Here is a 19430-nt window from a genome sequence, read left to right on the forward strand (position 1 = left end):
TTATTTTCAAATACTTTCAAGGCTCTTTAAAGGCCTTTATTATGCCCTAGATTTATAGTTTAAAGACTAATGTAGAAACCCGTTTGAAATCCAAACCCAATTTGTTGAAACCATTACAACATACAGCAAACTGCATGACTCTTGCTCATCAGAATCTATCAATCAATTCCTTTCTCAAGTGTTAAAAACTTAGGTCTAAGTACCACAAGAACATTATAGGGGCTCAAAAGGATCAAATACACTTCATTATATTAAACCACTTTAATATTTACAACCACTAAATTAATAAGCGTATCAAATTATAAAGTATTAAGGCACATAGAATGTAATATTTACATGTGGTTTAGCTTTGAGCAATCTCCACAATACAATGTTGGAATATTAAATCCTCAGACAAACTTTTTCAATGATTAAAAAATAATAATTTAATATAATTACTGGTGCTCAATTAGTTATGAGCTTCGAATTGTAACCTTTGATATTACTTTTGGATAGTGACATAATAAATGTACAAAATACAAATTTTTACAAGGGTTAATAATTAGTTAGTTATGATGTACAATTTTATAAATTCCTAAAAGTTCCTCTATAAATCAGTCTGTTCTATTTAATTACAATAACTATACTAACAAGATAAACTATACAGTATCCACAACTATGTACACTATATTACAATATTTACATTGTTTACAAAATCAGACCCTTGTGATGGGGACAGGCCGAGCTTTCCTCGGAGCTGTGAACAATCTGCTCCAAGATCTACAGGTTTTCCCGGACCACACCCACATCCCGGATGTGACTCCCACAACTAGAGACAGGAACACTCGTAGAAGCACAACTTCCACTCCAGCCCAGTGGTAGGAGGGCCCCGGGGCACAGCTGGGGGAGGCACTGCAGTCCAGAGCTGAGAGTAGCGCCAGAGTACGCCACTTGGGGCGATGCCGTGCCTCGTACACTAGACATGCCAGTGCTGCCAAGGCGGGGAGAACATACAACGCTGTGAACACAGCCAGCCGAGTCATTAGGCGCTCTAGTTTCGCCGTACTTCCTCCCGCTTGTCTTAACTCAGTTCTCACTCTGACCAAAGCTGCTGCGCCGAGACACGCCACGATGCAGCCGAGACCCAACATGATGCCGTGGGGGATCACCAGGAACGTGATGGAGGACGACTCATCCACCTGACACAGCCCGGTAAGCTCGTCAGCGGAGACGCGATGTAGTGCGAGGGCGAGGAGTGCCAGGACTGCGGGGAATGCCCACGCGGCCACGTGGAAGTACGAGGCTAGACCATGTACAGCCTCACTGCTCCACTTCTTGGCTGCTGAGAGGTACCAGGATGTTGCCAACACAACCCACCTAGAAAAAATTTGATTTTTCTTTTGTTATACAAACTACAAAACACTTATTTTGTAAAAGTAAAGGCAAAATTAAATTGAACCACCTTTGACATATTTGTATTTCAAAGGAAGGTGAAATTTTAAGATAAGACTTCAATGTTGACAACCATAATTTTGATATTACTGACTGTATTCTAATTACATTCCTAAATGTGTGAGTTGTAAAACTTGTAAAACGATTTGAAATAGCTCATTGAGTCAACCTACCAAACACTAGCAGACAGTCCGCAGTAGTAGAGCAGCAGGAACACCACAGTACACGGAGCAGTCTCCAGACCGTCCACGGCTACATAGCCGTCGTACCCATCTGTAGCCGAGGTGCAGGTGAAGGCCTCGGGACCCACGGAGCCTCTGATGATGTACACGAGAGACGTTGCGTTGTAGCAGAGAGCCAGAAACACAACAGGACGTTCTGGGTACCGAAACCTCGCAGGCTCCACCCAGAATGTCAAAAGAGTGAAGAGAGTAGAGACAAAACACAACCAGGCCCAGCCTGTCATCCAGCGCTCGGCAAACAGCTTGTCCTGCAAAAAGGCAAATGTCACCAAACTTGTGATTTTATGATTGATTTTACAAAGTATCGTTACAATAATAAAAACTTAAGATAATGCTAGTCCCTGTTTTATTTGTCCTTATTATTAGTAGTTGTATTATTATTAGTAGTTGTATTATTATTAGTAGTTATTAGTTGTAGTGTTATTAGTAGTTGTTATTTGTAGTTATTAGTAGTCCTTCAGAATTTGAGTGTCTAAAATCATAGAAGTGAACTGAATTGTATACAAATTGTATCAAAATAAATTAAAATTCATCTTTAAAGTTTATTTGGCCACAAAATAAACTGTTATACCAGTGCAGGAAAAGGTAGATTGGCTGTTGTTGTCTAATAACTCACTTTTGTGCTCAATCCATGAAAATCATCATCCTTCAGTTCTCATGATGAGTGTGTGAAGATTATGGAAAAGCCCAGTAGTCATAAGTTATTTAGTTCAAATACTCTCCTTCATATAGAGATGAACAACTGTGCCAGTTATAAACCTCTGCAATTGAACATTTCTTTGCTTCATTGAAACATACTGTATTTATATTTTAATCCCAATTCACCTCATGGCGGTAGTAAGCATCCCGGCCACACTTGGGACTACATGTCACAGAGGTGGGTTCCCGGGTCCGGGTGAAGTCCGGGGGACACTGATGATGGGGAGGGACCACTCCGGAAGTAGACTCTGGCCAACCTCCCTTTGCTCCCTTCTCCTCACTGACATTAGGGAACTGCATGCATAGCCCGTTTCTCTCCGGGACAGGAAACCTGGAAACATGATTTGAGGTAAGAAAAAAATATTTTGTATCATTTTTCCACTGTGGTGATTAGGTCTTTAGTTCCTGAAAGGTATAACAGATGTCATTAAAATTATTATAGCCCATTCTGTTACGGATACGACAAATTAGAAGTATAACCTAGAACTATTGAAAAGTCTATGTGGTCTATGTTTGTATGGAAATTTAGAGCCTCTCAAAACCAAGCGGAAGCACAAAATAGAATAATTAAAGATGTAATTAAAATATATTTTACAAAAGTAGCAAAATGATTCTTATATTTATTATACCTTATATTTATTATACCTTCTGACCTGCTGATTCTGATATTTATCAGTATAAAAGTATCAAGTAGGCTTAAAATTTTTTCGGACTTGGAGTGACTTGTTTTGGATATGTTTAAAGTAGTAAAACATTACTCACACTGCTTACACTTTCATAATTTGCAATGTCAAAAAACACAATTAAAGCAATATTTACATGCAAAGAATTCATTAAATTTATAACGCCTTCAAAAAAGAAAACACAACAGCAACGTGCTCCTGTATTGCGGGTATTGCATTGATTTTTTGCAGGCGTTTTTCGTGTACGGAAAATGACTCCTACATTAATCGAACCGTTTTTTCACCACCACTGAATCGAATCGCGATTCGATGCATCGAATTGAAACGGAATTTCGATGCATCGTACACCCCTAGGTATAATTCATTAATCAACAGTTTGATTTCCAAATTTCTTTTAAAAGTTTAAGATATTTTATTTTGTATTGGCTAATATCTTGGACAGTTAAATTTGACCTCAAAAGGTGTTCAATATCTCAAAAAGCGATGTTAAGGTAAGGTTTGTAATTTTTTTGGACCCCCCCCCTCCACCCCACAAAAGCAATATAACATTTATGAGAAATTAACTGTAATACCTTGAGCAGTTGAACAGCGCAGGCCAAGGGAAGGCGAAGGTGTCCATGACGGGACGACAGTCAGCCTCCACTTCCTCACAGAGACCCCGGCATGATGGGATAGCTCCGATGACATGCTCGGAGCACAGCGGAGCAAACACCGAGCACAGGAAGAAGCGGAGGTGTCGCGAGCAGTTGTAGTGCACCAGAGGCATGAATGCCTGCAGCTAAAACAGGAGAAGAGGGTTAATTCTCTCTAGTGTATAGGGGTAGCAGTACAAAAAATATGATTTATAAATTAGAGTTAGAAAGATGTATAAGTCATTAAAGATGTTAAGTTAACTATAACTTTTTTCTGATTCCGGGGTTTTCCCAGGAGTTTTTTTTATGTTACCAGGGCGGATAGGTTTTACATTTTTTTAGTCGACATGTGGTATGGTAAATTTTAATACTCGTAGTAGTTTTTGACAATCGAAGAAAATTTGAGATTTGAATTTGCGTATATGTGTGAAATGTTTTTTTTTATGTTTTTCAACTGTTTGACGACAGCAACGATGTAAAAACTACTGGATTGCGCTCTCAGTAGCACTGCAGGCGCCGTTTTCGGTCTAGCTCCCCCCACCATCTACTGGCAGTAGCCGACGCAGCCCATACACTCACCATTGTAAAACACACCTTTTTAAGTTGCTGCTCTGTTTAAATATATAGATATAAAATATTGCTAATGCATGCCAAACACTTTTTACTATTCTAAACTTTATGTCTTCTTCTTTTCTTGCAGAAAATAACACATTTGAACTCTTAAAAACCCTACTACATTTGTCCAGTTTTTACCGCAAATCTATGCTTGACATTAACGTGATAAGCATACTTTTTTATGACCTATTTTGTAAGATACATTGTCATTAAACATTGAAGGAAAAAAATATCGCGTTTACGACAAACATTACGTTACCACTGCGGAAAAAACTTAGCAAAATTATTCTAAATGTTTATGTACTATTTTTTCGATTAATAAAATAGAATTTCAATTACAAATATTGTACTTTCTATTTCTCTTTTGTAATCACTTATTATTTTACCATGTACAATTTGGAACTAGCAATATCAGTTGTCTAAAAACATCTACAAAACGGGTTTAGTGAATTTATAGTTTTAAATAATTCTGATGGGCTATTTTCTGCAAGAAACAAAACAGACATAAAAGGGTTAACTAGTAAAAAGAGTTTGACAAGCGTTAGCAATATTTTATCCCTATAAATTTCAACAGAGCAGCAAATAAAAAGTGTGTTTTATAATGGTGAATGTATGGTATGCGTCGGCTTCTGCCAGTAGATGGTGGGGGAAGCTCGACCGCGCGGCCAACACTGAGCAAGCGATCCATGAGTTGTTTATATCGTTGCGACAGTTGTGTTTGCAGTTTCACTGCAAAACATGTACATATTCAACTAAAACTGTGGTGTATTGATTAAAAATAATATAATTACAAAGGTATTTTTCTCTTATACGATAGTTTTTACCTACAACACAACAAAATTTTGCAGTCAAAAGATGAAAATTGCTTCTCGACCTTTCACTTGGTGAGATAGAAGCGGTCTACTTCTTGAATAACTAACTACAGCCTTGATAAATCTCCCAACAACTACTAATCGTATGGTTACAATTTTAAGAATTTGGAAGACATGCTACAGTAGCCGACTCATATTTTTAACAATCTTAAGTGTGACGGAAGAATACTTCTGCAAAAAAACTATTTTAGAGTAGCTGCATAATGGTGGGCTGTTGGCAAGACACAGCAGACTGTCGAAGACCATTTTCTCTTGATATTTTGTTATTCACCGCTTTATTTCTTTCACGGTTGCACAAATGCCAAGACCACATACCACTTTTTATCTAATTACATTAGAGACCACGAAACAAAGGAAGCATTTGAGGACTAAATTGCCCAATTATAATCAACAGGTAAAAAGGTGGAATTCCAGGGATGTAGTAACACTTCGGCCCAGTAACATTTCGGCCAAACTCAAATTTCTTAGAAAAACAGTATCACTTCGTCCCACTCGCTTTTACAGATGATTAAATAAGCTAATGGAGTAACATTTCGGCCCGACGAAAAATTGACAAGGGTTGAGGAACGCAGTTCAGGTAGTAAGAGGTACATTACCTGTATACTTTGCAACCACCCTCTGGTGGAATGTCGCCCAACCGTCACCCCTTGCATCCTCTGACCTCACATGACGGAGAATCGGTGGAATCTTACCTAACCTAACCTAACCTAACCTAACCTAACCTAACCTAACCTAACCTGTCAAATATTTTGTTGGGACGAAGTGTTACTAGTGGGCAGGTAGAGAGTTGGACCGTAGGCCACATCTGAGGGTTTCGGGCCGAAATGTTACTGGGCCGAAGTGTTACTTGGGCCGAAGTGTTACGACACGATTCCAGGTGCGTAGCCCGCCGACGGCGATAGCGGGGATTCTGTCGCACAAGAAGTGGCCGGTAGTTGGTCTGAGCAAAAAGCGTTCGCGACCCGCAACTGATGGATTCAGCAACCGGTCCGAGTGCGGCTCCGAGCTGCCACAAACGCAGCTGTCATACGGCCTCCGTCTGCATCAAATGTTCTCGACGGACAAAGACCCACACGGGCGGGCACCGCAGCCATGTGTGGTACTGCAACTACTGTACACGTCTAGATGAAAAGACTTGCAGTGGATCATGGTCGAATCCGTTTAATGTTAGGGGTGGTTCTGTCATAGTTGAAAAGAAGGGTGTAGGATTAATGACCATTGATAGAAATAGACATACTGTACCATTCAAGCTGGAGCCAGTTTAGAAGATACATGGACGTCGTTGAATTGAACTACCGACGGAGTAATGATATTCAATCCCTTGATTATGTTTTGAACCTTCAAACAGTAATTGAGAAAATCGACTGAGGCAGTGCAAACTTTGAGTGGCTCATTCAACCATGGGATGCAAAAGTATACAATAATCTATGGTAGAATACAGTTTATTACCTAATCACTCTTTTGCCCCACTCAAAAGAGGATAATCTCTTACTGCAAAATACACTAGGTAGTAGAATAATATGCATTTTCCAATTAGAATTAGTTTCAGAACAGAAACGTATCGTAATGGGGGATGCGGAATACTATCCCCCGGAAAACTACCCCCCCAGGTGAAACGTGACGTCACAAAATCTGCTAACTAACCAATATGGAAGCCGTGTCCGCGACTGGTATACCACCCCCCCTAGACAAATCATGCTATGTACTTTTAATTTTAATTCGAGTAATTCCGTTGGACAATAGAAAATGCATGTGGTGAATATAAAACATTTTCGATTTTCGAAATGTTACAGCAAGTTTGGCTGGTTAGGTTAGGTTAGATTAGAACTGTTTGACAACTAAATTTGAGTGTCCGTGACTGGAAAACAGCCCCCCCCCCCGGTCTCTGACGTCAATATAACGTAGGAACCTGCTTGGGGGGTAGTTTTCCGGGGGGCAGTCTTCCGGCGACCCTCGTAATGTTCTCGAGTTTGCCTTTTAAGACATGCGTCCAGCGTTACTATAATTTCCGAATTACTACTTTGTAACAGGACAAAACGTTTAAAAAAGTCTTTTTTCTACAAATATGAAAACACAGTGAACATTAATTGCGTTTGGCTATGAAAAACTAACAAGAAGTAAGCACTGAAAAAAGTTGGGCCAGTTAAAACAACAACTTGATACAATTTATGCCACTAACGACTGAGTTATTATAAAATACAATTAGCATTGTAACTTTTGTAATTTTACCCATTATACTATACTTTCTCCCACCGCTTGCCTGATAAGGGTTGTTGCAAGACAAAGAAGGGAATTATTTGTCATATTGCTGCCGTTTATTTATCAACCATTCACCAATGTCCCGAAGTATTAAATGTTCAAACCACTCACTTTCAGTTGGCTAATCGAACCATTAAACAATTAGAGCCAGTTCTGGTTTGGCCGGAGGGGAAGCTGGGAACAAAACGAGTGATCCACTGGGGCTAATTCAGCCCTCGGTATTGTGAGGCCAGGAAATTAGCCGGGGACTACCTGGGTCTCAATAGCGCCCCAGGGGTCGTGTTCAGCCCCAGCGGAACTTTGAGTTTTTGTGGTGCGAGCCGACCGTTGACAAGGGAAGATGGTTTACAAGATGTTGGGAGGGCGGTGCAGAATGTAACGAAGACTCCTGGGGTTGCGAAAACACGGTCTATTGATAGCTGATAATAGTAGGGTGTGAGGAGGGAACCATTTACGATGAAAAAGTGACACAACCGCAATTTTGTGCTCATAGGCTTGGTAAAAAAAGTATTCAACAGTTGTAGGCTTAGATGTTAGGTTGGTTATAAATATTGCATTCTAAAGTTGTTTTCTTTCAAAAGCAAACTCCAACAACACCATTTTCTGAACTTAGTTGATTCTAAAACGAGAAATCATCAACTTTATGTTGGAAAGATTGCAGCCATATCTAAATACGAGAATTACACTGGCAAAGGTTCAATTTATAACTAATTGACAATCTTCTTTCACTGGAAAGCAACCGTTTAATGCATTATGTTGTACATTGGTCTTTATTTTTATTTTTATTTCATTCCAACGGCAAAACCATTATAACATAATGGTCTTATCATAATGTCATAATGTCTTATCACATAATGCTGAGTTTTCGTGAAAACCTACTTGACTATGCTATATCATAGATACCCTTAACCCACGCGAGTATCTTCGATTTTAACGCTACTGCAACAATAAGAGTGTTAGTTCCACTTGGAAAAATGAAAGTTCTATTAATTTTGTAATTCATTTCCTGTAAGTTAAAATTGTAAGTTATCCATAAGTAGTGTCATTCTTTTAAACAAGCATTGTTATTGGTGATAATATCATGGACAAATATTTAACGCTATTTGTATTTTTGAATTTGAATTTTTGTGAATTCAAACTGCTGTAAGCTCTAATTTTCGGTTCTGCAATGGTTTTAATGTTTAAGTAATGGTGGATATTAAGGTAATCTACAAAACTGCCGAAATCAATGTAAATTCCTGTTAAAAAGCAACCTATTTTTAATAAGCGAAATGGATTTATTTCATATTATTTGAAGTATTTGACACCAAGCGTTTCTCTTAAGCTTTAGAAACCTCTCCGACGTTGACTGAAGACCCGAGATTCCGTAGGCCAAATGAAGACGAGCCTCAGATGGCGATCGACATAATGGGAAGAGAGAAGAGATGATGAATGGGGGAAGAGAAAAGAGAAGAACGAAGAGAGGAAGAGAGACGAGGAGGCTGTTACCCGGGCACCAACCATCATTACAGACTCATCTCAATAATCACCAACGCCTGAGCTGTGGCCAGACCACTCTCCAATTAAACATAATTAATACTTACAAACCCTCCGAGAACCTTCCGAGAAACCGTTCAAAGTTACTGGAACTGTAGACTTTTAAACTGCCAAAATGCCTTTGTTGACGCCATCTTTGATTTGGGCGTCGAGGTCGGTGATAACTGGCATTTACAGTGATCAAAAACAGTTATGGTTGCCAGGTTTACGTCTACATCCAGCCTGCGAGGATTGGCGGTTGGGTCAGCAAGTCAGAAATGTTCGGGGGAGCCTCTTCAGAGATTTTCGTTGGAGTTGGAATGAAAACTTGTCATCCATTCGTCTTTTATTATTACCAAACGTTTACACATTAGTTAACTTCTTGATCAGCATCGTTCGTGTTATCATAGACGAATAGAATTAAATGTAGACCGACAGCAGTGCTTGGTGTTACCATAAGTTCTAGCGTCCACCGCTTGGAGCACCGTTTAGTTAGAGCGCACGTGCTACATAACTACACGTGCCATTAATGCAGACTTTGAAAATGTAAGTAGAATCAAATGAACCATTGACTTAGGATACTGCAAGTAGACAATTAAGCTTATTGCAGGATTAATATGCTAGCTTCACTCAATATTGCAAGCAGACAACTGCATTGTACACCTAGTCTAGTTCCTTCTGAGAATAGAAACCATTGAATTTATTTAAAGATTTATCCTTATGGATCACCTGAGAACGGGTTTAAGGAAGTTTATATCCGGTGTTTATAGAATGCATAATATGGCCTTTGATACCTATATGTTTCTTGTTATTTTACAGATTTCTTTATCAAATGCCAAAACTAAAACGATTTGTGTAAATAAACGTCCTCTAAATTTATAATCAAGGAATAAAGCACGTACTTTTCAATTTTCCCTCGATCAAAGAAACACGTTTCGTCGACATCAGCACACTCGTACTGAACTAAGTAAGCTCAGATGTTAGGAAGGGATGAGAAGTCGACAAGTCTATAATTATTGCAGTATCCAAAGTCAATGATAAAACAAAAAGTTTGTCTCTGACTAGGTGTTAAAGACGCCCTGTCAGGTTATTTATACATCCTGAGACCCTTTCGTTATTTCCAGACAACCCTACCACTTTCGGTTGTTTACAGTTTCCTTGTGGCGCTCTCCATCAAGAGACAATTTAACTTCTCAAGCTCTCGGTCGAAAACCAAGAGCAGTAGCTACAATTAGATGGCTGTATATGCTACAAGTAAAATATGCTTTAACAATAATGCTCGCCTAACAATCAAAAGGATGCCGGATCAATCCTCAGAAAAGTCAGTAGCTTTTTGACGGTTCAAAACTGGACCCAGTTGTCCTTGATCAATTTTGGGCTTTAAAGTCAATGGTCCTGGCTAATAAAATAGCTGATCTTAGTCCGTAACAAAGCTATTCAGATCATCTCCCTCCATTCTACACTCATCCGTCACTCATATTTGGGTTTGAAAACGCACATCCCCTATCACAATTATTGATAATACTTATAAACATAGTATTTTAATTTTCCACCTTCAACTTGAGTAATGGATTATCGGTCACTCTTGTAACCTGACTCTATATCATAAAATGCATTTGTTGAATGGGCAAATAATTAGTAAATAGTATTGAACGTAGATCAAAAGCAACTACGTTAATGTCGTTTAGGTTAATCCTGGTTGTAAAGTGGATATTAAATTACGATTGTACTTTCCAGTGTTTCCATCTTGGATTATCACTTCGAAATCGTGTTTAATACACTGGTATCCTTCACTCAGTTTGTCGTTGTTTTAATGTTCCTTGACGAGAATTCTTGTGGTTTCAGTGGCTGATCAAAACTATTGCTGATATAATGCATAAATTTCTTTAAAGGTTCTATAAATTATAAATAAAATGCGTCAACAACGATTGCTTTCAATCAAAGACAACAATGTCCACTTCTAAATTAGCTGTGATTAAGTGGATGACTAATTATTTTCTCCTAATTAAGACGTTATGAAAGCAAGAAATTCATAAGAGATTTTAAAAACAACCAATATTTTTATTTTCTTATTTCGATGATATCGGTTACGTAATCGTGTAATAATGCAAATTAAAGCGTTACTGACGTTAAGGTTTTTACGCGTATTCCTTTTGCCTTACATATTGTAATCCATCAGCAATATAATCATCAGGTATCATAGGGTCGTAAATATTGTAAGCAATTATAGATTGCAATAAGCTAAACAACAAATACCTAAATCTCTAGAACTATCACAAGATAGTACTGTGGGAGCAAATATATCCTAGTCACACCACATTACAACCAAACAACAAAATCTTTAATCCATCAAAACATCATAGAGAATATTTGTTAGGTCGCAAAATATTGCAAGTAATTAGTCAAATCACTTCAATTAAACAACACAATTTACATACATGTCCAGAATGCAAAAATATTCTCTTTGATCTCAATTTTCACTTGATCATTTTTTAGGGCATCACATGTTATCTGTTTTATTACACAATCTCGCGTTATCAGAGGTATCCACTCTATTAAATACCTCGGCCCCATAAAATAGTCGGCTGCGCGGAGGTAAGTGGTGTTTCTTGTCGCGGCGTTCTTGTTCCTCTCTCTTCTCTCCCGCCAGAACTAATGCCTGGGTTATTTACCCGCGATAAGGCTACACTAAAAGTCCATCTAGACGGTCGGCTTATTACGAGAGTTATAAGCAAATGCCGGCCGCGCCGCCGAGCCTAATCGCTGATTCATGGCCAGCGCCGAGCGCCGAACCTGGTATGGAAATTGGATAAACAGCCAGTCTGGTACCTTAATGCGTAGACTGGGTAAAGTTGAGGTGGTTGAAATTTAAAAGGAAATAAAACTGTTGAGTTTATTACTACGGAGCTGTCCGACACCCTACTATAGTCTGTATGATGGAACTTGTCCTGATTATTCGTCTACCTAGGACTAGGGAATAAAACCCAAGGGTTCGTTTGGCTAAGGCATAAAACCATTGGTCAGTAGTACCCCAGGTAGACGGAGGGCAGAGACAGGTTCCATATCACAGTGTATATGTGTTTGGGGATGGCACGTCAACGCCGTCAACCTGTTGGTGACTGTGGAACTCAAAATCCTAATACAAAACCTCGACAACAAGTCACTCTTGATGGGTCATTTTCAAATTCTTTTGAAATTATTGTACCCCTAAACACATTATTGCAAACCTCGATAAGAAGTCAACCTTGATAACAACTAGTCTTATTTTATAACCCCATGAGAGTCTTGTTATCAAGGTTCTACTATTGGATTCATAAGTTTCATAACCACTTCAAACAAAATATATCAGAGAAATTTGATAAGTTCATCTCAGAGGTTACAAATTATCCACTTTTCTTTAATTCTCTTTAGCAAATCGAATCTTCAATGTCAACTTGTTTCCTTGGCGTAGTGTGTATGACATAAATTAATAAGGGGCAAAATATGAAAAAAAGAAATACGAAATCAAATCAGGTTTCAAAAGCCATGGAATTTGTGTTTAACTTTTCAGTGATGGAAAATATCCACAATCCTTTGAAAAACTCAAACAATAAGTCCGGTTGCGGTCGCCATAGCTCGTCAGGCCGCCTTCGTCGAGTTTCCAGGTTTTTCTCGTTTTGGAGCAGAACCGCGGTGACTTTGATGGATGAAGACGACCAGAGAATAGAATCTGGGCACCGACGAGAAGCAGCATTCTGGGGGAACTCTTTCAAGGCCAAGCAAAGTCAAGGTTGTTACAACTGGGTATTGTTTCTCAGGTAAATCAATGTTTTATTATTGTTTGTTATTTGATTATCTGTTGGAATTAAGTACAAGGACAGGAATAAAAGAGTTCGTTTGAAGACGTGAGAAAAAAGAAAATTAAAATCTTAGGGAAAAAATGCACACCAAATAATATATGTTAGAAATATGAAAATTATTTGTTACTATCTTTTTTACATTTTGAAATAATTTGCATGCAGGTTTTTTTAAGTAAAAAAAAAACATCGTATGGATAAAGTAAAGGCAGTTCGCAAAAACAGAGAAGAATAGATATTGTTCTTTTATTGTTCTGTTTGATAAAATTATGTTTGAAGCTTCGTTTGGGCACCAAAACCCCAATTTTCATGGTCAGTAATGAAAATTTCTATAAGACATTCATAGGCTTTTTCGAAAATCGCACTCATTCGCCTTATAAAAAACGCCCTACTTCAAAAATTTGTAAAATGTCTTGGATTTTCGACGGGTTTTAATTTTTTATTACTTTTTGGACATATATTTGTACTTTTAATGATGCCAACATTAAAAGAAAAGTGCCTTTAGTGACGTTTTTAACATTGTGACCCACTAAGACATTTTAAATGGCAGATTTTCAATAAACAACTGTAGTTTTTTAACGCTTTTTGGGCCAAACCGTTGTGCTCGGGTGGTCTGATTCACCTTGTATAGCAATGAGAAATTCGATCTCTTGAATCCCAAACGTAATGTAATATTTTTTAATATGCGCAAGTCCCTTAACCTCTTGGCAGGAACCCAAAGTTGTATGCGATGGTATACCCTCGTCTAGTACCCACGGAAATAGCCAGAAACTTGGCCAAATGCCATTATAAAACTCATTCATATCGTCACATAGCTGTGGTAGCACCGCCGAAATGCAAATTCAGTACATTACAGCATGGGACATTGAACAAAGGGAAACAACATACAAACTGAGAAATGAGTAATGTAATTCATATTTCACAAGATATCCTAAATATGTTTACATAGACCTACAGTAGTTTTATTTTATAAAAGCGTATAAACTATATGAAAATAAAATGAAGGTAAAGTGTGGATTTTGAATTTAGCTGTTATGTATAATGTAGACCTCGGGAAATAAACAATGTTTTCTAACAAAATTATTTTTTCAATGGCATAAAGTATGTTGGTTTAAATTTTTTAGGTAAAAAATTTATATTAGGCTAATTATCTGGCTAATTTACATTTGTCAATCTGCAATTATCGGCAGTAAAATAGAGAAAAAAAATTATAGAGATTCTCTATTTTCAATTTCTTTACATAAAGTTTATGACTTCATTAATGTAGAAAGTGAGCTATAGTATAGGAGAGCATATAGAAATACAATTAGCATTTGTTACAGAAACAGTTTTAAATTATAGTGTTTATACTAGGGTATCTGTATAAGCTAATATTAAATTATTGTATGGCAAACGTAATTTTTCGTACACCATAAAACGTAAATAATAATGGCTTAAAAGGCCTTATTCCAGCTAGTAAAAATAGTTTTGTAAAGAGGCAGGCCTACTGCCATATTAAAAAAAATATATTGTAAGACATAATTATAGTTTCTGTTATTGTGCATCTCGCAGACTTATTGCAATTTAACCTTACGTGCAAATCTGGATTAAGTGCTCATAAGCACAAAATACTGCAACAACCTGCTGAAATCCTGAACCATAGAAAAACCTTAATTTTTATTTTTATTGATTTTGCCAGTAAAATGATTACTGGAGTCATACAATAATCTGTGAATATAACCATTGATAAACCAACTATATTTTAACACTCCACACTCATTTTTAATCCTAATTGTTTAGTTCTCATTCTCACAGGTACAATAATCAACCTAAGTGTTCCAATAAAGCAATAAAGCGAAAAATGTGATGTACAAATAAATTAAAGTAGTTTTTTATCACCTTCGTTTACAACTCCCAATTTTATGATGGTTAGGACTGAAGCGGAGGTTTGCTTTTAGACACCCAGTGCTACTTTGTCGGCGGAGGGCAGGGATAGTTTTATAACAGTTGTAAATACTTCACTGCGCCTAGGTTTTATTGCAGCTTTCCGATGCGACCGATTTCACTTCCCAGTTCCATTTTCAACGACAAAACAAACGTTCACAAAATGCCCTTACGTTTGCAGCGTTTTTAGGTGAAGTAATAATTCCAGTAGTCCTTGATAGCTATAAATTACTCAGAAACATAGTCTGTTAAATTATTTGCTATTTACTTTTGAACATAGTACACCATGTTCCAAATAGAATTGGTCAAATCTACAGCTGAATATGCGCGTTACCAAGGGTTGTAGAAAAGTCAACTACATAATAGTTAAAACTAGTGCACCTGTTGCTCGAATTCGAGCAATTGCAAAGTATTACGTGCGTCCAAAACCAATAACAGTCGCAATTTTTGATGAATTAAAAGAGTCAAAGAATATGTGATTAGTCACTCCACTCCAGTTAACGAAACTCGAAACGAACTCACTCTGAATACGAAAGCCCTTGTGTGTATCATGTGTTTACTATGAACAGCTATAATTAACACAAATAATTCGTCTGTTTAAGTAAACAAAATCTTTTCTTCATAAGAAATACATTGGGATTTTGATGGCCTTTGGGACAAAGCCCGAGGACTTTTATTACAGGAATTGGTGAAAGGAGGCGTCTACACAAAAATACTTCATTTTGAGTTTGTAAAAATCCGTCCATTATTAACGGAGGAGTAGTGTTTCGTAGAAATCACCTTCACGTATTATACATGTATATAAGGATAAGCATATGGCTTATTTTTACGCTGGAATCAAGTTTTTTAGCACCCTTAAACATTAATCAGCTGTTCCATTGTTGTTAGCACGTTTGAATTTTCAATGCATATACTGTAGTAGCAATATGGAGGTGAAGTTGAAAGCACGGTTTCTAGTGATTAGTGAAATAGTCTGTGTCCAATCAGTAATAATACCCCAGCAAAATGGAGAAAAATAAAGAAGTGATTTACTAAAAGGATAGTCAAATAATGTAATAGTGTAAAAGAATACAAAAATACATCCAAGAAAAGTGAAAAAGTTTTAAGCTGAATGAATGTTCGTAGATGAAGAGGTAAATATCTTCATTGACCTCCACTGCAAGTTCCTCGTGACAAAGTACAGTAGTTGGAAGGAAGAACATTAAGTAGGAACGACGAGATTACTAACTATGAATATAGACAATGTTTTAAAAATAATGAGTATAGTGATGTGTGTATTAATAGTATATTACGTTGCTAATCCTGAAAATAAGTGTTTACCGGACGAGTGTGGTCGTTCCCGTGCGAGACGAAGTCGAGTACGGGATTACCATACGAGTCCGGTACACACATTTTGGACGAGTTAAGTACGATGGTTTACGCCATACTAATAAATCTGTACAAATCCTTATATATTTCCACCAACTAAAGGACTAAAAATCACTAGTCATACCTCTAACCTCTAAGAGAGGTTATGTTTTTGTTTATAACCATTCATTGCTACCTAAATACAGTATAATCAGCTGATTGGTGTCCGGTAAAACTCATTGCAGAACAGTAGCACGCAATAAAACCCCATTTGAATAAGCTGGCGGCAAACAGCTGTTTTCTGGACTAAATCCTTGCGCGGGAAGTTCGTCAAAATAATGTAGTGTGGCGTAAACGTCTTTATACATTTATCCTTTAGAATAATCTGAAGACTATTATTTTTGGGCGTGGTTACGCTGTAAGAACAATAACAACAATATAGCACAACAACACAAAATCATCACAACAACGTAAAGGAAAAATGTAACAGCGGAGAAGCAGTTTTCAAAACATTTATTGGTGTTTATGAAATCAGCTGATAATGTGCATTGTTGTCAATCAAAACATGTGGCTCGAACAGGTTTAGATTTTTTACATTAATCAATCATCAATCGTGTAGTATAGGTACGTCCAGTGACTCGGATCTTGAAGTAGACATCTCATCTAATGGTCCAGCAATTGTCAATATGTTTCTTCGATTAAGTTAGCAAACCATTTACAGATGGCGCTGCAGTCTAAAATTATATTTTCCCCTAGTGTTTGTTACTGTGAAGCTAATGTAAACAAATTGATATAGCTTAAGCTACATCAAGTTTTGCTTTCGGTGTTGTAAAACAGCGTATTCGACGGAAATCAGAAATATACGTCAGCGTCAATTTTAGCTAAATTCAACTGCGTAATTTTATTTTAAACTGACTACATTTTTGACTTAGGAATGGATTCGGGATGTACATTAAAGTATTATATTGTCTGTGGTTATACCATAGATGAAACATACTCGATTAATATCCAAAGTCTTGAACGAAGTAATGTTAAACGGGGGCCGTCAAAATATTGATTGATCAGCTGTTAATGTACATTGTTGTCTTTAGTTCTAGTAGGCCTTGGCTCATTCAGATTTGACCGCCTCATATCGTTTTAGTAGTTTTGTTGTGTATCGTCTGTTCAGTTCTCAGACTATGGATAAAAATAGATGTTTGTAAATATTATCAACGTATGGTTAACGTGGCCACAAATTGCACTGATGTAACAACTGATTTATATCAATGATTTTTTAACGAAACCAAACTGAAACGGCAACTAATTGTGTACGAAAACCTCTTTTATCTCATCAAGTATATCAGTAACAAAAATAGGGAGAAAATGAAATTCCAGACTGTGGCACACTAGTTTAATAGCTCTAGTTATGATCTATTTGGAGAAAAATATGGGATGGGGATGAGATGTCTACTTTAGTGTCCCTTTAGATTCATTATTCCCAGTTCTTAGGTTTAGGTTAGGTTGAACACAAATGCAATCAAGTTTGTGTTTTTTTACATTGTTGTACTCACACCACGCTCCGCCTGCAGCTGATCCTCATGTCCGACAAAGTTAGGCATCACGGTCAAGTTGTACCCAAGCTCCTGGCACATGGGTATGGTGATCTTCTCACACTTGTCGGCCCAGGAGCAGGCCCAAAGGGCCCACAACACTACCACTACGCCTCTCATGGCGACCCGACCACAACTAACTCAAAACTCGCTCCGCTCTCTCAAACTCTCATTCATTCCCCCCTCCCCCCTCTTGGCGGAATGCACCTCGAGCCTTTGACCAGCACCGCCTCGCCTGGGAGAAGAAGCGAGGAGCATAACACCAAATGACCACATTATCCGCCCGCGCCCGCTCTACCGGTTTTTATTCGCCCGACTGCGCGACAACATTGGTATGGCAAATGACCCCGCCTTATCTTTCCGATCTGGAAAAGAAGACGGTCGCTTTAATTAATTCGGTTCGATGATTTGATTCCGGTTGCGGAGCTTCTGTGCGCTGAGAGGTTTTTGTCGGTGGAAATCTTATATACGCTTAATGGATGCTACATTTATGAATTCCACTTTGGGTTTTCATGTAAAAAAAAAAATGTATTGGAGTGATTTTGCGATTTTATTGTACACGCATGTAGAATTTCTTACAAGATAAATGTTGGGGGTAGCCTAATGCACAACAATGTTGTACTGTAACTATATTTTCATTACACTGTCTCAAAAACAGCTGTCTTACGGGTCGTTTTGAGTCCCTAAAGATAGCTTTTTGCGGACTCGAATCATATGGTTATGTCAAAGCTTATTTCAAAAACAAATCAGCTGTTCTGATCCTTTAAAATGCTTCAACAATGTATAAACAAACTTTGTTTGTTTCTTGGTAAAGTAAACGTTCCTTTTTAATCAAACGGTTTTGGCTATATTTTGTATTTTCTGCTATAATACATGACAATGTAATGAAAAATATTGTTCGTAACTCGTCCTAAAATGCTTTTTTTGTGACTTAATCGAATTTTTGGACTTGGCAAAGCCTCGTCCACTAAACGAGATATCGTCCCAAAAAACCCTACTTTAGGGACTAGTGACTAAACCTACTATTTTAGGACATGTAACACATATTGCCATTTTACGGACGACGTGATTATGGAACTCGACATAAACCCCCTAAACTATTAGTGCGTCTCATAAATTAGCCGTCAAGAGTTTATTTTTATTCGGAATGAATGATAAAATATTAATCTTTTCCAATGAAGTATTCAATGTAGGACTGAAGTCGATCATAAAACAATCATATGTGGGTTTGTTTGGGGTTAAATTACGCATTAAGTACTGGTCGGATTGGGCTGAAATTTGGTATGATAGCTCGTTAGTTCACATTTCCCAGTTGTTGATATTGACAGCACAGAACAGAAGTAAGAAAAGTAGTTTTAGGGGAACCTCTGGACTACCAAAATCATAGACTCCAATAACAAAAAAACGTTGAAAGAAAGGGAACTGCCAAGCAACCTGTTGTGTCGTACTTGCTAAATTATACATAATATGTTATATAATCATATAATATATGATTGTTATTTATACTATTCAACCAAAATTGTGTTTTCTTTTCAAACAGTTGTGTTTTCAAAAATTGACAATGAAAACACACTTAATACGAATGAGATGCAGTTAGTACTACCACGGTGTATTGTAGTAAGTTGGAAAATTGACTTGCTATTATTAATTTAAGCTTGATTAGCTGCTGTATATATTTTCTATAGCTTTGCAAATTCATATAGCTTTCGCAAAAATATCTACTATGCCATAAAAAATCACACAGCATGTATAAGACCGAAGTTTGTATACCCTTTTAAACTATAATA

The 19430-nt window shown here is 37.4% G+C and overlaps 1 protein-coding gene across 1 annotated transcript; it reads right to left on the minus strand.

Annotated features, from left to right (window-relative positions):
* Positions 1-246: 246 nt before the first annotated feature.
* On the minus strand, positions 247-17763 carry LOC128989338 (frizzled-10-like). The gene is made up of 5 exons (XM_054411220.1): positions 17605-17763; positions 3628-3833; positions 2499-2703; positions 1605-1921; positions 247-1356 (listed from the first exon to the last, which is right to left on the minus strand). Exons 1-5 carry the CDS (start codon positions 17761-17763, stop codon positions 696-698), a joined length of 1548 nt encoding a protein of 515 aa, XP_054267195.1. The 3' UTR covers positions 247-695.
* Between the last annotated feature and the right edge of the window lie 1667 nt (positions 17764-19430).

The sequence above is a fragment of the Macrosteles quadrilineatus genome, unplaced genomic scaffold (assembly GCF_028750875.1).
Source record: "Macrosteles quadrilineatus isolate MER2022 unplaced genomic scaffold, UCM_ALF_1.0 Scaffold_3__2_contigs__length_128488019, whole genome shotgun sequence".
Lineage (NCBI taxonomy): Eukaryota > Metazoa > Arthropoda > Insecta > Hemiptera > Cicadellidae > Macrosteles > Macrosteles quadrilineatus.

Coding starts and splice junctions, on each gene's coding strand:
- LOC128989338 (XM_054411220.1), bottom strand. CDS start 17,763: ATGAGAGGCGTAGTGGTAGTGTTGTGGGCCCTTTGGGCCTGCTCCTGG. Junction 3,834..17,604: donor AGCTGCAGGCGGAGCGTGGT/GTGAGTACAACA, acceptor CTCCTGTTTTAG/CTGCAGGCATTCATGCCTCT. Junction 2,704..3,627: donor GCGCTGTTCAACTGCTCAAG/GTATTACAGTTA, acceptor TCATGTTTCCAG/GTTTCCTGTCCCGGAGAGAA.